At 26.6% G+C, this 15,620-nt stretch overlaps 3 protein-coding genes across 5 annotated transcripts in view; 2 read left to right on the top strand and 1 right to left on the bottom strand.

Moving 5' to 3' along the window:
• Positions 1 to 517: 517 nt before the first annotated feature.
• On the top strand, positions 518 to 2,237 carry LOC112604321 (neuralized-like protein 2). The gene is made up of 2 exons (XM_025353294.1): positions 518 to 1,581; positions 1,994 to 2,237. The coding sequence occupies exons 1-2, from the start codon at positions 918 to 920 to the stop codon at positions 2,107 to 2,109; spliced, it is 780 nt and encodes a 259-aa protein (XP_025209079.1). The 5' UTR covers positions 518 to 917; the 3' UTR covers positions 2,110 to 2,237.
• Positions 2,238 to 3,413: 1,176 nt separating this feature from the next.
• On the bottom strand, positions 3,414 to 7,095 carry LOC112604319 (agamous-like MADS-box protein AGL18). Of its 3 annotated transcripts, none has more exons than XM_025353291.1 (8): positions 7,052 to 7,095; positions 6,643 to 6,786; positions 6,383 to 6,586; positions 6,123 to 6,314; positions 5,833 to 5,992; positions 5,625 to 5,762; positions 3,846 to 3,989; positions 3,414 to 3,784 (listed from the first exon to the last, which is right to left on the bottom strand). In XM_025353291.1, the coding sequence occupies exons 2-8, from the start codon at positions 6,694 to 6,696 to the stop codon at positions 3,492 to 3,494; spliced, it is 1,185 nt and encodes a 394-aa protein (XP_025209076.1). In that variant the 5' UTR covers positions 6,697 to 6,786; positions 7,052 to 7,095; the 3' UTR covers positions 3,414 to 3,491. The 3 variants fall into 3 exon arrangements, with proteins under 3 accessions (XP_025209076.1, XP_025209078.1, XP_025209077.1); XM_025353293.1 differs by having other exon boundaries at positions 5,637 to 5,762; XM_025353292.1 differs by lacking the exon at positions 7,052 to 7,095 and adding an exon at positions 6,870 to 7,035.
• Positions 7,096 to 14,574: 7,479 nt separating this feature from the next.
• Positions 14,575 to 15,620, top strand: part of LOC112604395 (protein Wnt-5b-like) — a 62,531-nt gene continuing 61,485 nt past the window's right edge. The window contains exon 1 of the mRNA XM_025353423.1: positions 14,575 to 14,995. Within this exon, the coding sequence (XP_025209208.1) occupies positions 14,904 to 14,995 (92 nt within the window). The 5' untranslated portion in view covers positions 14,575 to 14,903. The remainder of the gene's footprint in view (positions 14,996 to 15,620) is intronic.

Here is a 15,620-nt window from a genome sequence, read left to right as displayed (position 1 = left end):
AATGCGGGCGTACATAATATTTAATTACATTTAGTGTGCCATCATGGGCATTATTTATGTCTGTTTATACGCAATTAATTCTTAAACATTTTTAAAGTAGGTAAAATTAATTTTATTTATTTATTAATATTTTTATATTCAATAAACACAATATTTATCATTATTATATAATTTATACAATTATTGATATTATACAACTACCTATTTAAAAAAAAAAATATTTAAATTGAACGTGCCTGTGGCATTATTTCATAATATTTATAATAAGGATATTTTCATTGACATTTTTTTCCAACCACCATGAGTCACCTATCCGTTACTAGTGGCATCCGGTTACGACCGACCTACGGGCTGCGACCACTGACGATTAAGTCAATTGCACATTTGCACACCTATTGCGTAGTGCGTACACAATAATATGAAATAATCTAAAACCGTGGGCGGGCCCTTGGCTTATTGATAAGACGATTGATTAGATAACAAAGAGTTATTTATTTAAACTTTAAAGATTCGTCAGATCACATACTAATAACAGTAATAACACTAATAACTATATAAGATACACGGCTATTTATTGTTGTTGTTGATGTTGATATCTGCTGATCGGAGATTACGTTTTACGGTTACGCGACACGCCAAAGCGTATTAACTGCTTTTCAATTAGTTTGTAAGTCCACACATCGTCGTCGTCGTTGTCGTGACTTCAGTGTGCACTTTAAATCGCGTGCCCTACAAGATGACTCGGAGTTAGTGTACCGACCACGGCCGCCGCCGCCGATGGTCGTCGTCTTTGACGGGCGTTTGGTAGTGGTTGTGCGGCAGCCGCAGTCGGTGTCTGCTCGAAGGAAGGACGCCATCGCCGCGTTCGCGTGTCTGACGCCCGTTAATATTGCCTCCGTCCTCGAGTCGCGGTTACCATGTCTGAGAAGCAGCCGTGCACTTATCAGCAGACGCGGTTTCACCGGTTCCACGGTTACAATTTGAGTCTGCACGACCAGGACACTGTGGCCCACCGGGAGATGAGCTTCGCCAACGCCATAGTGTTCAGCGAACGGTCGCTGTCGCCGGGTGAAGTGTTCCTCATCGAGATCGAGAGCAGCGAGAACGGCTGGTCCGGACACATACGGCTGGGCCTGACCCAGCTCGATCCGGATGCGTTGCAACGCAGTGGCCATTTGCTGCCTCAATGCGCCATACCGGACATGGTGTCCAACAAAACGATGGGCGAGTCGTGGATATGCGCACTAACCAAACACCAGGCCTGGTACGACGCCAACTATCTGACCAAATACTTCCGGCTAGACGGCAATCATGTGTTCACGTCCCGGGGCACGTTCCCGACCAGCATTCTGAAGTCGTCGCGCGACGACAAAATGGATATCCTGCCGACGGATGTAGGCAGTCGGGTCGGTGTGTTGTACTTGCCCTGTGGCCAGAACATGGCAGTCATGCATTTCATCATCAACGGTGAGTTTGTCGTACCACTTTCGAGGACCATACCGTATAATGATGGTCCTATCAGAGCGGTCATTGATGTATACGGTGCCACTAAACGAGTCCGCGTTATACAAGTGTACAACGGTAAGATGTCTGCTAATAGTACATTATATATATACGTATATATTTTCCTCTGCATCGTGTTGATTTCGATCGATACGTGTTGGTATTTTAATGATCAACATGTAACATCATTATTATGTGCACAATATTATTTTACAAATATCATCAAAATGCATGTTACTTAGTGTTGTAGATGTTGAATTACAAGGATCTCGCGTTCAGACCCCTCCTGCTTACTTAGTAGTTTGGTTTTTATTTAATTTTATTAAAATAAATGTTTGACATTTATTGTACACTTTATTGCTCACAACTCTAATGATTCCATTGGCTTTGAAGTTTTTCTAATCACTGTTAGATAAATCTTAATATTAATTGTTATATACTTTTGTATTTTGTGTAAGTAATTATCATGAAATTGTTTTTGTGTTTCTAGTGAATTCATTGCAGAGTGCGTGCAGGGAAATTATTCTGAAGAACATCAAAGCAGCATCTGTATCAAAATTACCATTACCCAATGCTCTTAAAGAGTATCTCCTTTATAAGACTTAATCGGTGATTACATTTCTAAGTTATAACCCTAATTTTAGTTTCCAAGCTGTAATTGTACTTTTTTTTACCATTATATAAGTTTTATAATTTATTTTATAATAATTTTTATTGTTTTTATTTTGTGCCTAGAGAACATAATATGATGTGCAATATCTATATGATGTTTAATATTTTATTTTTTTTTGTTTTGTTCATCAAAAATGTTATTTATTATTTTTATGATTTAAAAAATATAAAAACCGTTTAGGTATAAAGTTAATCTTTTTTTATAAAAAATGATAATCTTTATTGAGATCTAGTTTTATTAAAAATAATAGTACTTATTTACCTAAAGTTCCTATTAAATTGTAAAAACAGAATAATTAAACTATATCATATTAACTGGTATTTATTGAATTAAAAAATGTTATTAAGATAGATTATTTAATTGTATAAAATATCTTCATTGTATTATTCACTCTAGTCTTTGATTTACAAGTAATATATGATCTAAATATAACTGCATAGGTCAAATTTTTATTTAGAATTTTTACTCAATAAGTTTGTTCCAATATGGAATTTGGAACTAGTTGCAGATGAATCTGTGTTACAAACTATGTATCATAACAATTTCTCTAATTCAGAGTCATCTCCATAATTATGCATCCACTATTGTTTTAATCACATGAACTTTATCTCAAAATTAGTGTAGTGAGATGTGTTGGAATGGAAAAACTATTATATTTAATAATTTGATTGTGTATTAGAATAATTTTTTTTGTTATTTCTTGATTTAAAATGTACAGTAAATTTGCTGTAGTTCAATACCCTTATGACATAAAACTTAAAATTTAAAGCAAAAGAAATAAATATGTATTGTAATATTGTTGTATTATAATAATTTTCTCAAAGTTACATTTATTAAAACAAAGATCTAAATAATAATGTAAAAATATTTTTAAATAATAATAATTAATAATACTAAAATTTAACATACATTTTTATAAATAAAACGGTAAAAATTATGGAACAAGAGCTAAAAACCAGTTCCAGATATAATACATACAACTAATTGTTTTTCTCAAACGTGATACATATAATATTCTTAAAACTATTTAATAAAATAATATCTAGTCTAAACAAATATTTAGCAATGTAACATTTAACCAAAAATTTTTTTATGTTCAATTGTACATTAACATTAAAATGATTATATTTTTTTTTAAATAGGAAATTTGAACAAAGGATTCAAACGACTACATTTTAAAATGGTTTTGTATTATATATATAATTAAATATAAATTAATACCAATAATTGTTATTATCGTACAGTCTTAAAAAAAAATGTATAAAATAAAAGTAATAAAATTTGGAATGTTAAAATTCAAAATTTACATGTAATTCTAAGAATCATTTGTATCACTATTTAGTGACGTTTGTGCACTATTGATTTTATTATCTGGAGTCATTAACAAATCTTTTTTGACCTGTATACGTTGTTTAAAACCTGCATAAACTCTTCGTTCCTGCTTTGAGGTTTGTCCATTTAGTGATGCATTATTTTGAATTTCCAAAGATTTTTGTGGTGGTATTTTTACAATTTTCTTAGAAGTTTGTAGAATATTATAAGGACGGTACCTCATAATATTATTCCTAGGTTGACTTCTAACAGATTTATTTTGAATTGCATCTAAACCTAATTAACAAATCAAATTAATTTTGTTTTTAGAAAAATTAATTCATTATACAATAAATACTTGAGTGAGTATTTGGTATTAATGGTGGTTTTGGCACATTTGACATTAATTTTGGTTTTGCATTGCTTTTCACTTCAGGCGGATTGTTGCCATCTTCAATTATTTTAACATTATCATTTTTTGCGACTTTGAGTTCATCATCAGCTAAAATTTAAACCATTGAAAGTTAAAAGGGCACACAACACATAAACACACGCTAATTGTTTTAAGTTTTCAAAGTGCAATATTTTAAGATGTGAAAAATAGAAGATGCATGACATACATACAGATTAAATAAATTTTAAACATATCATCTTCAGCACAAAAATAAAATTTGAAGATAGGTCAGTTATTGTATAAAGCTCAATTAATTCAAACAACTATTTTAAATTTCATAATATTTTTTAAGACTAGATGTTCCCAAAATCCTTTTTAATAGTTCTGACTAAAATAATTCAATGCAAAAAAATTGTGCTAAATTCTCCTTGTCAAACAGAGTAAAGAATATAATTAACACATTACTTAGATAAGTATTAGGATAGTTTGTATTGTTAATAGTGTTTATTCCATTGTTACATCCATTTTTTTTTTATTATATTTATCTAATAAAACTATTTGCATACTTTTTAAATTTAAATTTAGAAAGAAATATATTAGTTTTACGACAACATGGTTTTTTTTAGTGAATTTTATGAATCTCCATCCATTTCTAAATGGAACAAAAATATAAACTTATTGAGTCTTAAGATTATTTTGAGTAAAATATAAAATTAAGCTTTTACATAATATATAGAGGTGTCTATAAAACATAGTTAATATAATTTTTATGATTTGTTGGATAAAAAAAAATCATAACATTATTATGTATAGGCTGAGAATTTTTGGATTATTTTAATATTTAAAAATATATTTTAGGCTTTTGTTTTTAAACCCACCAAATCTTCAGATTATCAAGTAGAATACGTTACTAATTATATTAAAAAAAAAAAAAAAATAATAATAATAATATAACGGAAAGTTCACATTATTCTCTGAAGCTATGTTTAATTTAGTCCATTCAAATATTTACCAGCTTAAATTTTTTTTGTTAAATGAACAATGCAACACATATATTAAAATGAGAAGTACTCATACTATTAATATTAGAAATAGTATATAAAAAAAAAAATCAGAGACCAAATGCAAATGTTGAATTCAAACTAATACAATTTGAATATAAACAAAGTTTATCTTGTATATTTTTGCCAATACAAGAAATTCAATTTAATTATTACCTATATTTATTTATTTATAAATAAGTATTAAATTAATTATACAAAACATATTTTACGCATTATTTACATTTTGAAAGTGTACATATTGTCAACACCATTGGTTAAAATATTGTGAAAAGCATATTATGTATAGAAAATGGTAAGATGAATGTGTGATGAAATTTTAAGTATTCATGATTATTGAATACTATTTAATAGTATTTTATTAGTATTCATTAATGAATTATAAAAAGACAGAAAATTGTAATTTTATAAGTTAATATCCGATTTTGTTAAATTTTTAATGTCATATATTTTTTATAGAATTATTCTCAATTTTATTTTTTGAATTCAGTAATAACAGCTCATTAGGAACCTTATAATTATTATCTCTATTGATACCATTTTTAAATTTTTTTTTCTTTATTGAAATGCTTAATTATAAACAGTTCCTAATAAGTTGAATTAAACAATAATTCAAAAATTATAGTTGTGCTTCATACATAATTTTTATGATTATTTTAAGAAATATTATACTTAATAATACTTGTTAAGTTACTTGGCAAAATTTGTTTTCGTGAGGTGGCTGGAGAAATATATCTTTCTATATTTTTGGTGTGTAAATTGTCATCTATTTCTTCAAAATCATCATCAGCGCCACTGTCAATTTTTAACTCATCGTCACCTAAAAATGAATTGTCAATAATTGTGTTAGTTAATTTGAATTTAATATACATATATATTAAGATTTATACTTATATCTGAGTCACTGGAAGTAACTCGTTTAGTATTTTCAATAGAATTATTATCTCGCATTTTTCTTATAGCTTCTGGAAGTTTGTTTTCAGAAATGTCAGGAATAAATTCACATTCAATTTCATGTATATCTTCATCATAATCTCCTTCATACTCATTCTATTAAATTAAACACCATTAATAAGTTTAAAACATTCATAAAAATGTTAATTGAGTTATATTTTTTAACTTTATAAAAATATTGTAAATTATACTGTACAAGTAGATATTACAAGTTATGAATACTTACACCCATTACTCTTCTCTCATGTGTCATAAGTATTCTGAATTCTTCATCAGAAATATCGTTGTGTTTAAGTTTAATTCTAGGAGTGGACATTACTTTAAATTGTTTGGGTTGAGCTATAGTATTAGGCTCCTCTTCATTAACACATGAATCAACAGTTTGAGAATTAGGACCATCTCCTCTCCTGTTTAATTGCTAAAATTATAAAATATAGTTAATAAAAATTAATTAGACTAAAAATGTACAAATAATTTTGATTTTACAGCAATTATATTGGTATTTGTTAATGATTCGTGTGGTTCACTATATTCAGTATATTTAAGTAATACTTGATCCATGTCTGTACTAGCATACTGGTACAACTTGTTGGACTTGTTAAAAATAATGATTGCTACTTCACAATCACATAATACACTTAACTCGTAAGCTTTCTTCATGACACCAAATTTGCGTTTGTTAAACGTCACCTATAAAAGTTGACAATTAATATTAAGAAATTGGAAATTATAATAACAATACATACATGGCGGTTTCGTTCATCTGTGATTTTGGATATATTAATTTTCTTGCGTCCCATGATGCACAATTACTAATGATAACGGATTAATTTAATTTGACTTCAGTGTTAGAAGTTAGAATAATAGCGCGTCTTCAAATTACAAATTACCTTTAAATTCAAATTAAGACTTAACAATAATTATTAATAAAAATTAGTTTTGTGATAGCAAATATATATAATATGAGTTATACACATAACAATACAGTGATGGTTTCCTGACGTTTTGTACTGTTTGGTAGCTGGTACCAACAAAAAATAACAACATAAGAACATATGAATTCTAAATATCAACCAGCGGGTAATAATATATATTTATATTTTTAGTTGTTGGTTATCTAAAAAATAAATATTTATGATAATCTTAGGAAAGTACCTGTACGACAATAATAAAATAGGTTTCTGAAACGTTTAAAATTAGAACTTGGTTTCTAAAAATTAAAAATACAATCGGTATTCCGTGATGCGTGTTTTACTGTTTTATTTTATTGTAAGTAATAAGTATGTAAGGTTATCTCACGTCCTATAGAAAACTATTTCTATATAATTTCCAATATCAACACATTAAAGTAACCAAAGACTTTCTATGTCTTGAGATAATGTAATAATAAAACTAAACTATAACCACGGTTACTTACTTACTAATATAATAAACCCAGGTATATTGTTGTGAATAGTATTACAACTATGGTAACCGCGGTAAGAAGATTTATATTTTGTAAAATTCTTACATCGCTGTCACGAGATGGCGACACTATAAATTTATTCTGTCTAAATATAAATACTAAACACTGAGAAATAGGTAGGTAGTGATTAGTGATTACTGCTTATATTATAATGTCTAAAAACTCTAAAATATTTATGTATCGATGATTTTGCTCGATGTTTTTTGTAGATTTATCATTTATCTCTCATTAAATGTAAACTATAGATATTTTTAAAAGATATTTTATTATTTGTGTTTCAGAGTAAATAGGAGGTATGTAAGTATGTTGTTTAAAAAAAATCCGACCAAGAACTAACATAAAACAAAACTACTTATAAAATTTCATATTCATAGCTTTAACGATTTCGACTAGACGATGATGAATTAATAAATCAGTAGGCACATGTTATTTTATATGTATATAATATTATAGATTATGTGATTCGTAATTTTTGATTAACATGCAATAATGCAAAACAATATTCTAGACACGAAATAAATGATTGTAGATTCCTACAAGGTGAATATTTAAAAAAATTAATATTTATTTTATCAAAAGTAGGTAATAGGTTTTAAGGTTTTTTAGTTTTTGGAAATATATATTTTTTTTTAATTACCTTTTTGAATTACTTCAAATGACGTCATTGCAGGGTCGTCATTAATGGTATTGCAGGGTATGCTTATTTATACACATACCTACAATTTATCGAGATACAATTTGGCCTGACTAAAATTATTCTTTTTTATATATATTTAGTATAGGGTGACCATTTTTATAAAAATAAAAAACGGGATAAACAAATTTTTATTAATATGATAATTTTTTTATTTTTCCAATTACATTTAAATTACAATTTATTTAAATAAAAAAATAACAATCAGAACTGGGATTTAAATGCTCTGAAAAATCTCATAAAATGCTCTTAAAAAAATTCAAAAATGACTTAAAAAACTTAAAAATGCATTGTAATTTATTCATTATAGGTAGCTTAAAAATTGGAAAATAATTTGAAAAGAAACTAGTTGTGAATTTTTTTTTTTAATAATACGTGGTTATAGTTGTTTTGTTGAATGTTCTACTGTTTTTTCTGAATCATAAACAGAAAAACCTAGCTCTGATAAAGTATTTATTATTGACGATAACTTATCGTACCCTTAGCAGTTTGTCAAAAGTCTCTTGTTAATCGCAACAATTTTCGTTCATTCTATGAAAAAATTGTGAAAAATGCTTTAAAACCTGACAAAATCGTTAAAAAATGCCCTATAAATGCATTTAAGATTGATTTAGTCAAAACATGCAAAAAAAAAAAAAAATTATATTACTTTAAAATAATTAGTATTACCCAAAACACATTTTATACTTACGACTAATAATGTTTTGAAACACCAGAAAAAAAGATGCCTTTGCATCAAAATCTCAACCCAAATAATAATTATTATAGGTTGCTCTTTTTAAAATTGTTTTATATTTTTTTTACAAAAATTTTTTAATAATATAGAAATAACAGGATTAAATCGATAGCATATTTTAAAAATGTAATACGTTCGGAATTTGTTGAGACAACGGGACACGATTATTAAAAAAGGGACAATCTTGTTTTAAACGGGACGTACAGTCACCATACATTAGTTTCAACTCTCAAACATCGGCAGGGCCGGATTAATGTATAGGCAGTATAGGCAGTATAGGCTATTGTCTATAGAGCATTAAATTTTAAAGAGAGCAAAGCAGAATATTATACTATATCCTATTTTTTATTAAAAATTTTTATTTATTTATTTTTTTTTTTTTTGACGGATTTCGTAGGTATTGAATTTTATTGAAAATGTACTAAAAAATGCCTAATTGCTTTAATATTTTTGTTTTGTTTAAATTGAGATAGATAATAATTAGTTTATTTTTATTTGTATTTTCCATTTATAGCGTATTTATGTTTTGTGAGTTAATATTTAGTTATTTAAGGATATTATGGCACCGCTTCCATCAATGGACATTTTTAAAACCGTACATATTATTAGGTAAGATATTAGTTGCATTTAACGTGCATCCTTAAATTTTGTTTTATTGTTAGTTAATAGTGTTTAATACTTTAATATAATACATAAAATTGTGTACGTTACGTTTTATACAATGTGATTATGAAAAATCGAACCATGCAAACGAACGTATTAAAAAAAAAATGAAAATATTAAAAAAAAACTGTGGAATAGGTTTTGCGTGTACCTCGGCATTCAGTAGGTTACTGTAATGGATGTGTTATTTAAATTCAATAACAAATCGGATGCGCTGTAAATTCACATGCGAATTTACATTTTTTAAATGATTGCAGCTTCGTGTAACCGTATTCTATACTCCGCGCCACGAGTGTCCACAACCCGGCGATGACCAAAACACGGCGTTGTCCACGCATTACCCAGCGGCTAGCACAAGTCTCACGACAGCAACTGCGTGGTGGGAGATTTCCTTTATTTGGATGTGAGGTGGAGTTGCGGTCTCTCGTTGTGCGAAGGTTATCTCCGCACAATCGAAAAATTAAAACACCGGAGCTTCACATTTACCAATAAACTCGAAGTTTACATTAGGAGTTATATAATCGGTGCCCATGACTTATCACATGGCATATCTGCCTATAATTTAAAGCATGGAATCGGATTGATGGGAAATACCTATTAAAATTGCCTTTTTCGCTATATCGGCGTAACATATCATGTTATAATTAAATTATTTTCTGCAAGACAATCATATCTAATCATTGTGTATTGATTAATATTCCATGTTTAGGTGAATTTAGTTCTGAGTATGTGAAATGTTCTTTAGTGTGATGTCATTTTGTTATTGATCACGTAAATATTATAAAAGTATTAACTATTAAGGTACCTATAGTGTATAGACAAATAAAAAAATAAAAATTTGAATTATTCTTATCTAAATGCTTACGTATATGTTTAAATAAGAGAAAATCGGATAGGAATACATCAAAAAATCATGTAAAACTAAATTATTATTAATATTCAGTGACCAAGTTTTTTTTTACGAGAAACAGACACGCATCATATGTATGAAAACATTGAACTAAAATTGTTCGACAAACTTAGTTATAATAAAAGAAAAAAAAATGGATAATTATCTTAATGATTGTCTTTTAAAAATACTTTATAAAACTTATAAAACACGAAATAGCTAACCAAAGAAGCATCGATTTTTACACGTAAAGACACAAAATTAATTAGATGTAAAATATTTCTTGGGAATGTTGCGAAGTTTGCTAAAGCTTTTAAAATAATTTTATCAAGTACATTCATAAATGATGATAGCCTAAAAACATTGAAGGATGAATATTTTATTTTAGCGAGTAACCCATTATATCATATTGTTATATTATAATGACGTTCATACAAATTGTGTTCTGTTTATTCCTAAATAAAAATAAAAATTTGTAAACAGCTACGAGTCGTTTGGAAAAAATTACGTAAAAAATGTTCATCTTTAAACAGACGTTTGTATTCAGAAACTTGATTCATTAATTTTGAATTTTCTATGTATTCATTGTGTAAGAGAAATATTTTTTATATTAATTATTGTTGATGTCGTTTTTATCTTGGTAAATAGTATGTGTGTCTACCACTTTACTGTACCTCTATTAAAATTATGAACGCATAAATTATAGGTACCTGTTTGAAATTGTATTCATAACATAATATTGTAATATATCTAATAATTTAAATAAAATTTGTTAATATGCGTAGAAAAATAAAAAATGGCGACTTCTTACAATAGTACAAAATTAAAGTTCTAAAAATTATTTGGTCTTATATTTCTGGATTACAATGAGATTGAATGATAATTTGAATTTATAAATAACAAACTTAATAATCCATGAATTATGAAGCCGTCAATAATATTAAAAATAATTTAATAACACGAATTCTTGCTTTCAAATGAATTTTTAAAATTGTTACTTAAGTCATTATGGTTTTAATTTATTTATAATAATATATTAATTTATTTACCTAGTAATTTTAAAAGTTGTAAATAATAGATCATAAAAGTACATAGGTAAAAAGTAGAAAAAAAAAGCCTTTTACGGGAGTCACAGTGTAAAAAACACCTTTTGTTGCCAAATTATGGTGCTCCAAAAATTACAAGCCTTTAAATCAGTAGGCTCAGTGTTCCGTAAAATAGTCATTATTATTTATTTTCTAATTATCTACGGTAATGGAAAAATTATATTAATATGTAAAATCAAGTTTAGTAACATATTATTTTAACGTTATTAAATTTGAACTTAAAACAATTAAATAAATACGATAATATACTAACATATGGCATACCGTATAGTGTCCAAGTTCATTATAGAACAATAGAACATGTTAATACATTCTACGTGTCATAGGAGTTATATTTAAACTAATTTAAATTGTAACGTATTATATTTTCTTTTTTCGTTAAATTTAAAAAACAAATTAATTTAGCTATTATTATTATATTACAGTATTAATTATACTTCTGATCTCTCTAGTCTTAAAAAAATAGTACACATATAATTGTTTACCACCCACCCTAACATTTTTGGCGGAGGGGTTACTTAAAAAAAAAAAATATCAACATGCTACTACCGCATGGCGCATATACAGTTGCATTATGTAAATAGGTTCGTGGTATCTATATGTCGATTAAAATTAGTTTAAATACTTAAAAAATGTAATTATGTACAGTTATTAATAATATACTTACATACCTATGTAACGGCGAAAAATTTCAAGTTCTAACAAATTTGATCAGCAATACTAATGCGGACTGAACTTGCGTGATTCTGCCAAACGTAAATATATGGTTGGATAGTCTGGAAAGACCCAATTTAGACTTTGAGGTCATATGGTTACTCCAAATAACGCTAATTCTGTTTTCTTATGCAATTCTATCAAATACTTTTTTTTTGGTTTTTCACAATCGTTGAACACTTTGAAAAAAAAAAAAGTAATTATAAAAATACAAAACAAATCAAAATATTTAAACACATCTAATTTTTTAACATTTTCATTTTGTAAATTCCATATATTTTTATAGTTTATAAGTTTCTTAAACAAAATTGAAGAGTTAATATAATTAGAGTTATACAATAAAGTTGCATTTGATGGTGTATTAAAATCTAAAAAATGGCTCTAAGAAACATTTTGGAGCCTATTTCCTAACTATACATTTTCAAAAGCGTTTTCCAAAATAAAAGAAGTATTATTATACAGTTTATATTTTTACTTTTTCTGAATGTTCTGATCTGAGAGTCAGTTTTCAACAATAAATTATTAATTTAAATTGTTGGTTTGACTATATGTAATTATTATTATTTAGAACGAATAAAAAATAAAAAATTTATGTAATATTATTTATGTACCAATTATTATAGTTTTTTTTAATGAATAATAATAAAAAAAAATAACTTAAACTGTTGAAATAAATGATATGATGTAGGTAATAACAAAAAGGTTAGGTAAAAATAATTATTATAGATTTAACAAATTGCTTACATAAATACATACACAATTTATTTTTATAGTTATTTTGTTTATTTAAAATACAATCGTGATTGTAAGGCGTTACGTCTTGTATTTTTATATTAAATATTATATCAAATTGTACTAGTGATTAATTTGAGTTAACATTTGTAGAGCTATATTTTTGTAAAATTTAGAGCTAATAAAATTGTAAGTTATACATAATACATACAATTTACATATATATTCGTAAATATCCGTGGTGTTATAACTTCCACTAATAATTAGTGCTATTTTTGTTTTAATTTACAACTGTTAAGTGTGAATATTAAATTAAATTAGTTTTTATTATTTTAATAACCTATTGGTACATAATACTAATCATTTTATTTATTATTTAAATTCATTTCTAATACTTCAAACAATTTATAAATTCTAGTAGTTCAAACTAAATTAGTTATTATAAACATTATATAGAAAAACAACTGTTTAGCTTCTGCGCAAATATTTTTCGATGGTCTATGGTCCATTTATAAATTACAAACTATATAATAAAATAGAGGGGAAAAAATGATTGTCATTGAACAGTCGTTTTAGACGGCACACGTTGTTCCCTTCATCGATTCACATTTACTATACATAATATAATACAAATCTCTCGATCTTTTTTTCTCCATTATCCATAGACCACCGTGTGGGGGGCCGTTCATAATTTGTATAATAACTTCTTTATACTTGTCCGTGGATAAGTACAACTCCCAAATTAGACCGTATCGATGATATCCTCCCTGCTGTGAATTTTTTCTTTCATCCCCGACTATATTATGTAGGTTTACTAGACAGGTGGGTCTATTAAGTATTAAACAGTGTGGTTGAGTATATTAGCAGAGAAAAATACATGAGCAGCATTGATCAAACAAGTCTACTTAATATTTAAGGCATTTTAAATATTATTATTTTCTCTAAACAATTGTATTTTACCTACCTAATTATTACAAATATAATAATAAATACTGATTAAAAATGTTATATGTATATAGTATTAATTTAAGTTTTTAATTTTGCTTTTAATAAGAAGTAGATATTAAAATATCAGTGTTATGTTTGAATACACTAATACACATTGAATGATAGTACATTTAACATATAGGAATTACATATTATTAAAATAAATATACATTACTAGAGGTTAGGCCTACTAAGAAATAATACTAAAAAGTAAATATCATTATAAATTTAAATTGTAAAAGTTATGTACAGCTTAACTCAATAAAACTACATACATTATGAAAATATTGTGTTATTTAATTGAAAAAAAAAATGTTTAAAATATAGGAAATTTAAGAATGAGTTAAATTTGTATGTTTTATGTATTACTAAGGAAATAATTGTATGATTATTTCATTATGTTAAATAAAAAAATAACGAGACAAAAAATACTTTACGTTTGTTAATGTTGTAAATAATATTTACAACATAATATTATATTTTATTTTTGTGGATTTCTATAGGTAGTATAATAATAAAAATCTTATTACTTCGAGGTATTCTGAACCGTAATTATATATTTTGTTGAAGTGCGACCGTTTTTGATAACGAGAGTAAAATCTCGTATGGAGGGGGTTAAGGGGTTGTGAAAAAAAACAACATGGGAGGGACCCGACCGCCGGTTTCTAATTCAGTGTTCTTTCAGACGGTAACGCCTCTTCACGGATCATTGTGAATGCAATGCAGTACGACGGTGTAGTGTGTCTTTTTAGTTCGTTTTATTCGTTTTTCTAAATTGTATCCATAAATATAACATTTTTATTTACATGATTATTAATATATATATATGTACGTACGCATTAATTTATAAATTAAATATATATATATATATTTTATAAACACTTAAGTTACAGTATAAAACGTATAGTGATTTTTCAAGTATGAATGAATGGAAAGCTCACAGTGTAATATTATAGTGATTCAACATAGTGCGATAGTTAATATGTTCGATTAAAAATTGTGGCCGAGACACGATTCAGGCATGAATATTAATTTTGCTGTGTTTGTTTGTGTCTTACTAACTGTTAACGGCGTTACGCGAGCGTATGCCGGACATGCTTCAAGTATAAAATCGTAAGTTAATTTAAAATATTTATACTATTTATTATTATTTTATCTGGACATCATTTTATTTTTCGTATTATAAAAATTATTGTAGAAACTGAAAATTAATATAACAAAAAAAAAAAAAAAAAAACAATGGTTATTAATATTATCCTAAGATAAATTAACAACACTTTAATTATTATTTTCAACATCTTAAATATTTTTCTCGCCCGGCTACCTTACGGGTATATATTCCCTTTTAATAAAATAAAATATTTTTCATGTCGCGTAGTTTTTTAAATTTTTAACATACACCAATGTAAATTGACAGGCTTATATTTTGTATAACTATTATCTAATAATTAATTTTTATTGAATAAGAAATTAAATAGGCAATAAAATATTGTAATAATATAGGTAAACAATGATATTGGCATATGATTGAAATACCATTCTTTGCTTATCACTGGAACATGTGAGTAAGCTAAATATACCTAATGGTGTTCCCGAAATTTTATATGCAGTAACTAATTTCAACAATTGTTATCTAAATATTTTATAATTTTGGATTACATTTCAAATAATGTCTATAATCACTAATGATATATTTTATCTTAAAACTGAACTTAATGTGACTTACTAAAAATTATAT

The sequence above is a fragment of the Melanaphis sacchari genome, unplaced genomic scaffold (assembly GCF_002803265.2).
Source record: "Melanaphis sacchari strain LSU unplaced genomic scaffold, SCAv2.0 Contig11_pilon_pilon, whole genome shotgun sequence".
In the NCBI taxonomy this organism is placed as follows: Eukaryota; Metazoa; Arthropoda; class Insecta; order Hemiptera; family Aphididae; genus Melanaphis; species Melanaphis sacchari.
The sequence above is the reverse complement of the archived record's forward strand: the minus strand, read 5'-3'. Positions and strand labels throughout refer to the sequence as shown.

What these genes read in the sequence shown, in the direction of transcription:
- LOC112604321 (XM_025353294.1), top strand. Translation starts at nt 918, where the DNA reads ATGTCTGAGAAGCAGCCGTGCACTTATCAGCAGACGCGGTTTCACCGG. An exon ending in CGTTATACAAGTGTACAACG is followed by an intron (nt 1,582 to 1,993) that starts GTAAGATGTCTG and finishes TTGTGTTTCTAG; the next exon opens with TGAATTCATTGCAGAGTGCG.
- LOC112604319 (XM_025353291.1), bottom strand. Translation starts at nt 6,696, where the DNA reads ATGGGACGCAAGAAAATTAATATATCCAAAATCACAGATGAACGAAAC. An exon ending in CAGATGAACGAAACCGCCAT is followed by an intron (nt 6,587 to 6,642) that starts GTATGTATTGTT and finishes CAACTTTTATAG; the next exon opens with GTGACGTTTAACAAACGCAA. An exon ending in CAAATACCAATATAATTGCT is followed by an intron (nt 6,315 to 6,382) that starts GTAAAATCAAAA and finishes TTATAATTTTAG; the next exon opens with CAATTAAACAGGAGAGGAGA.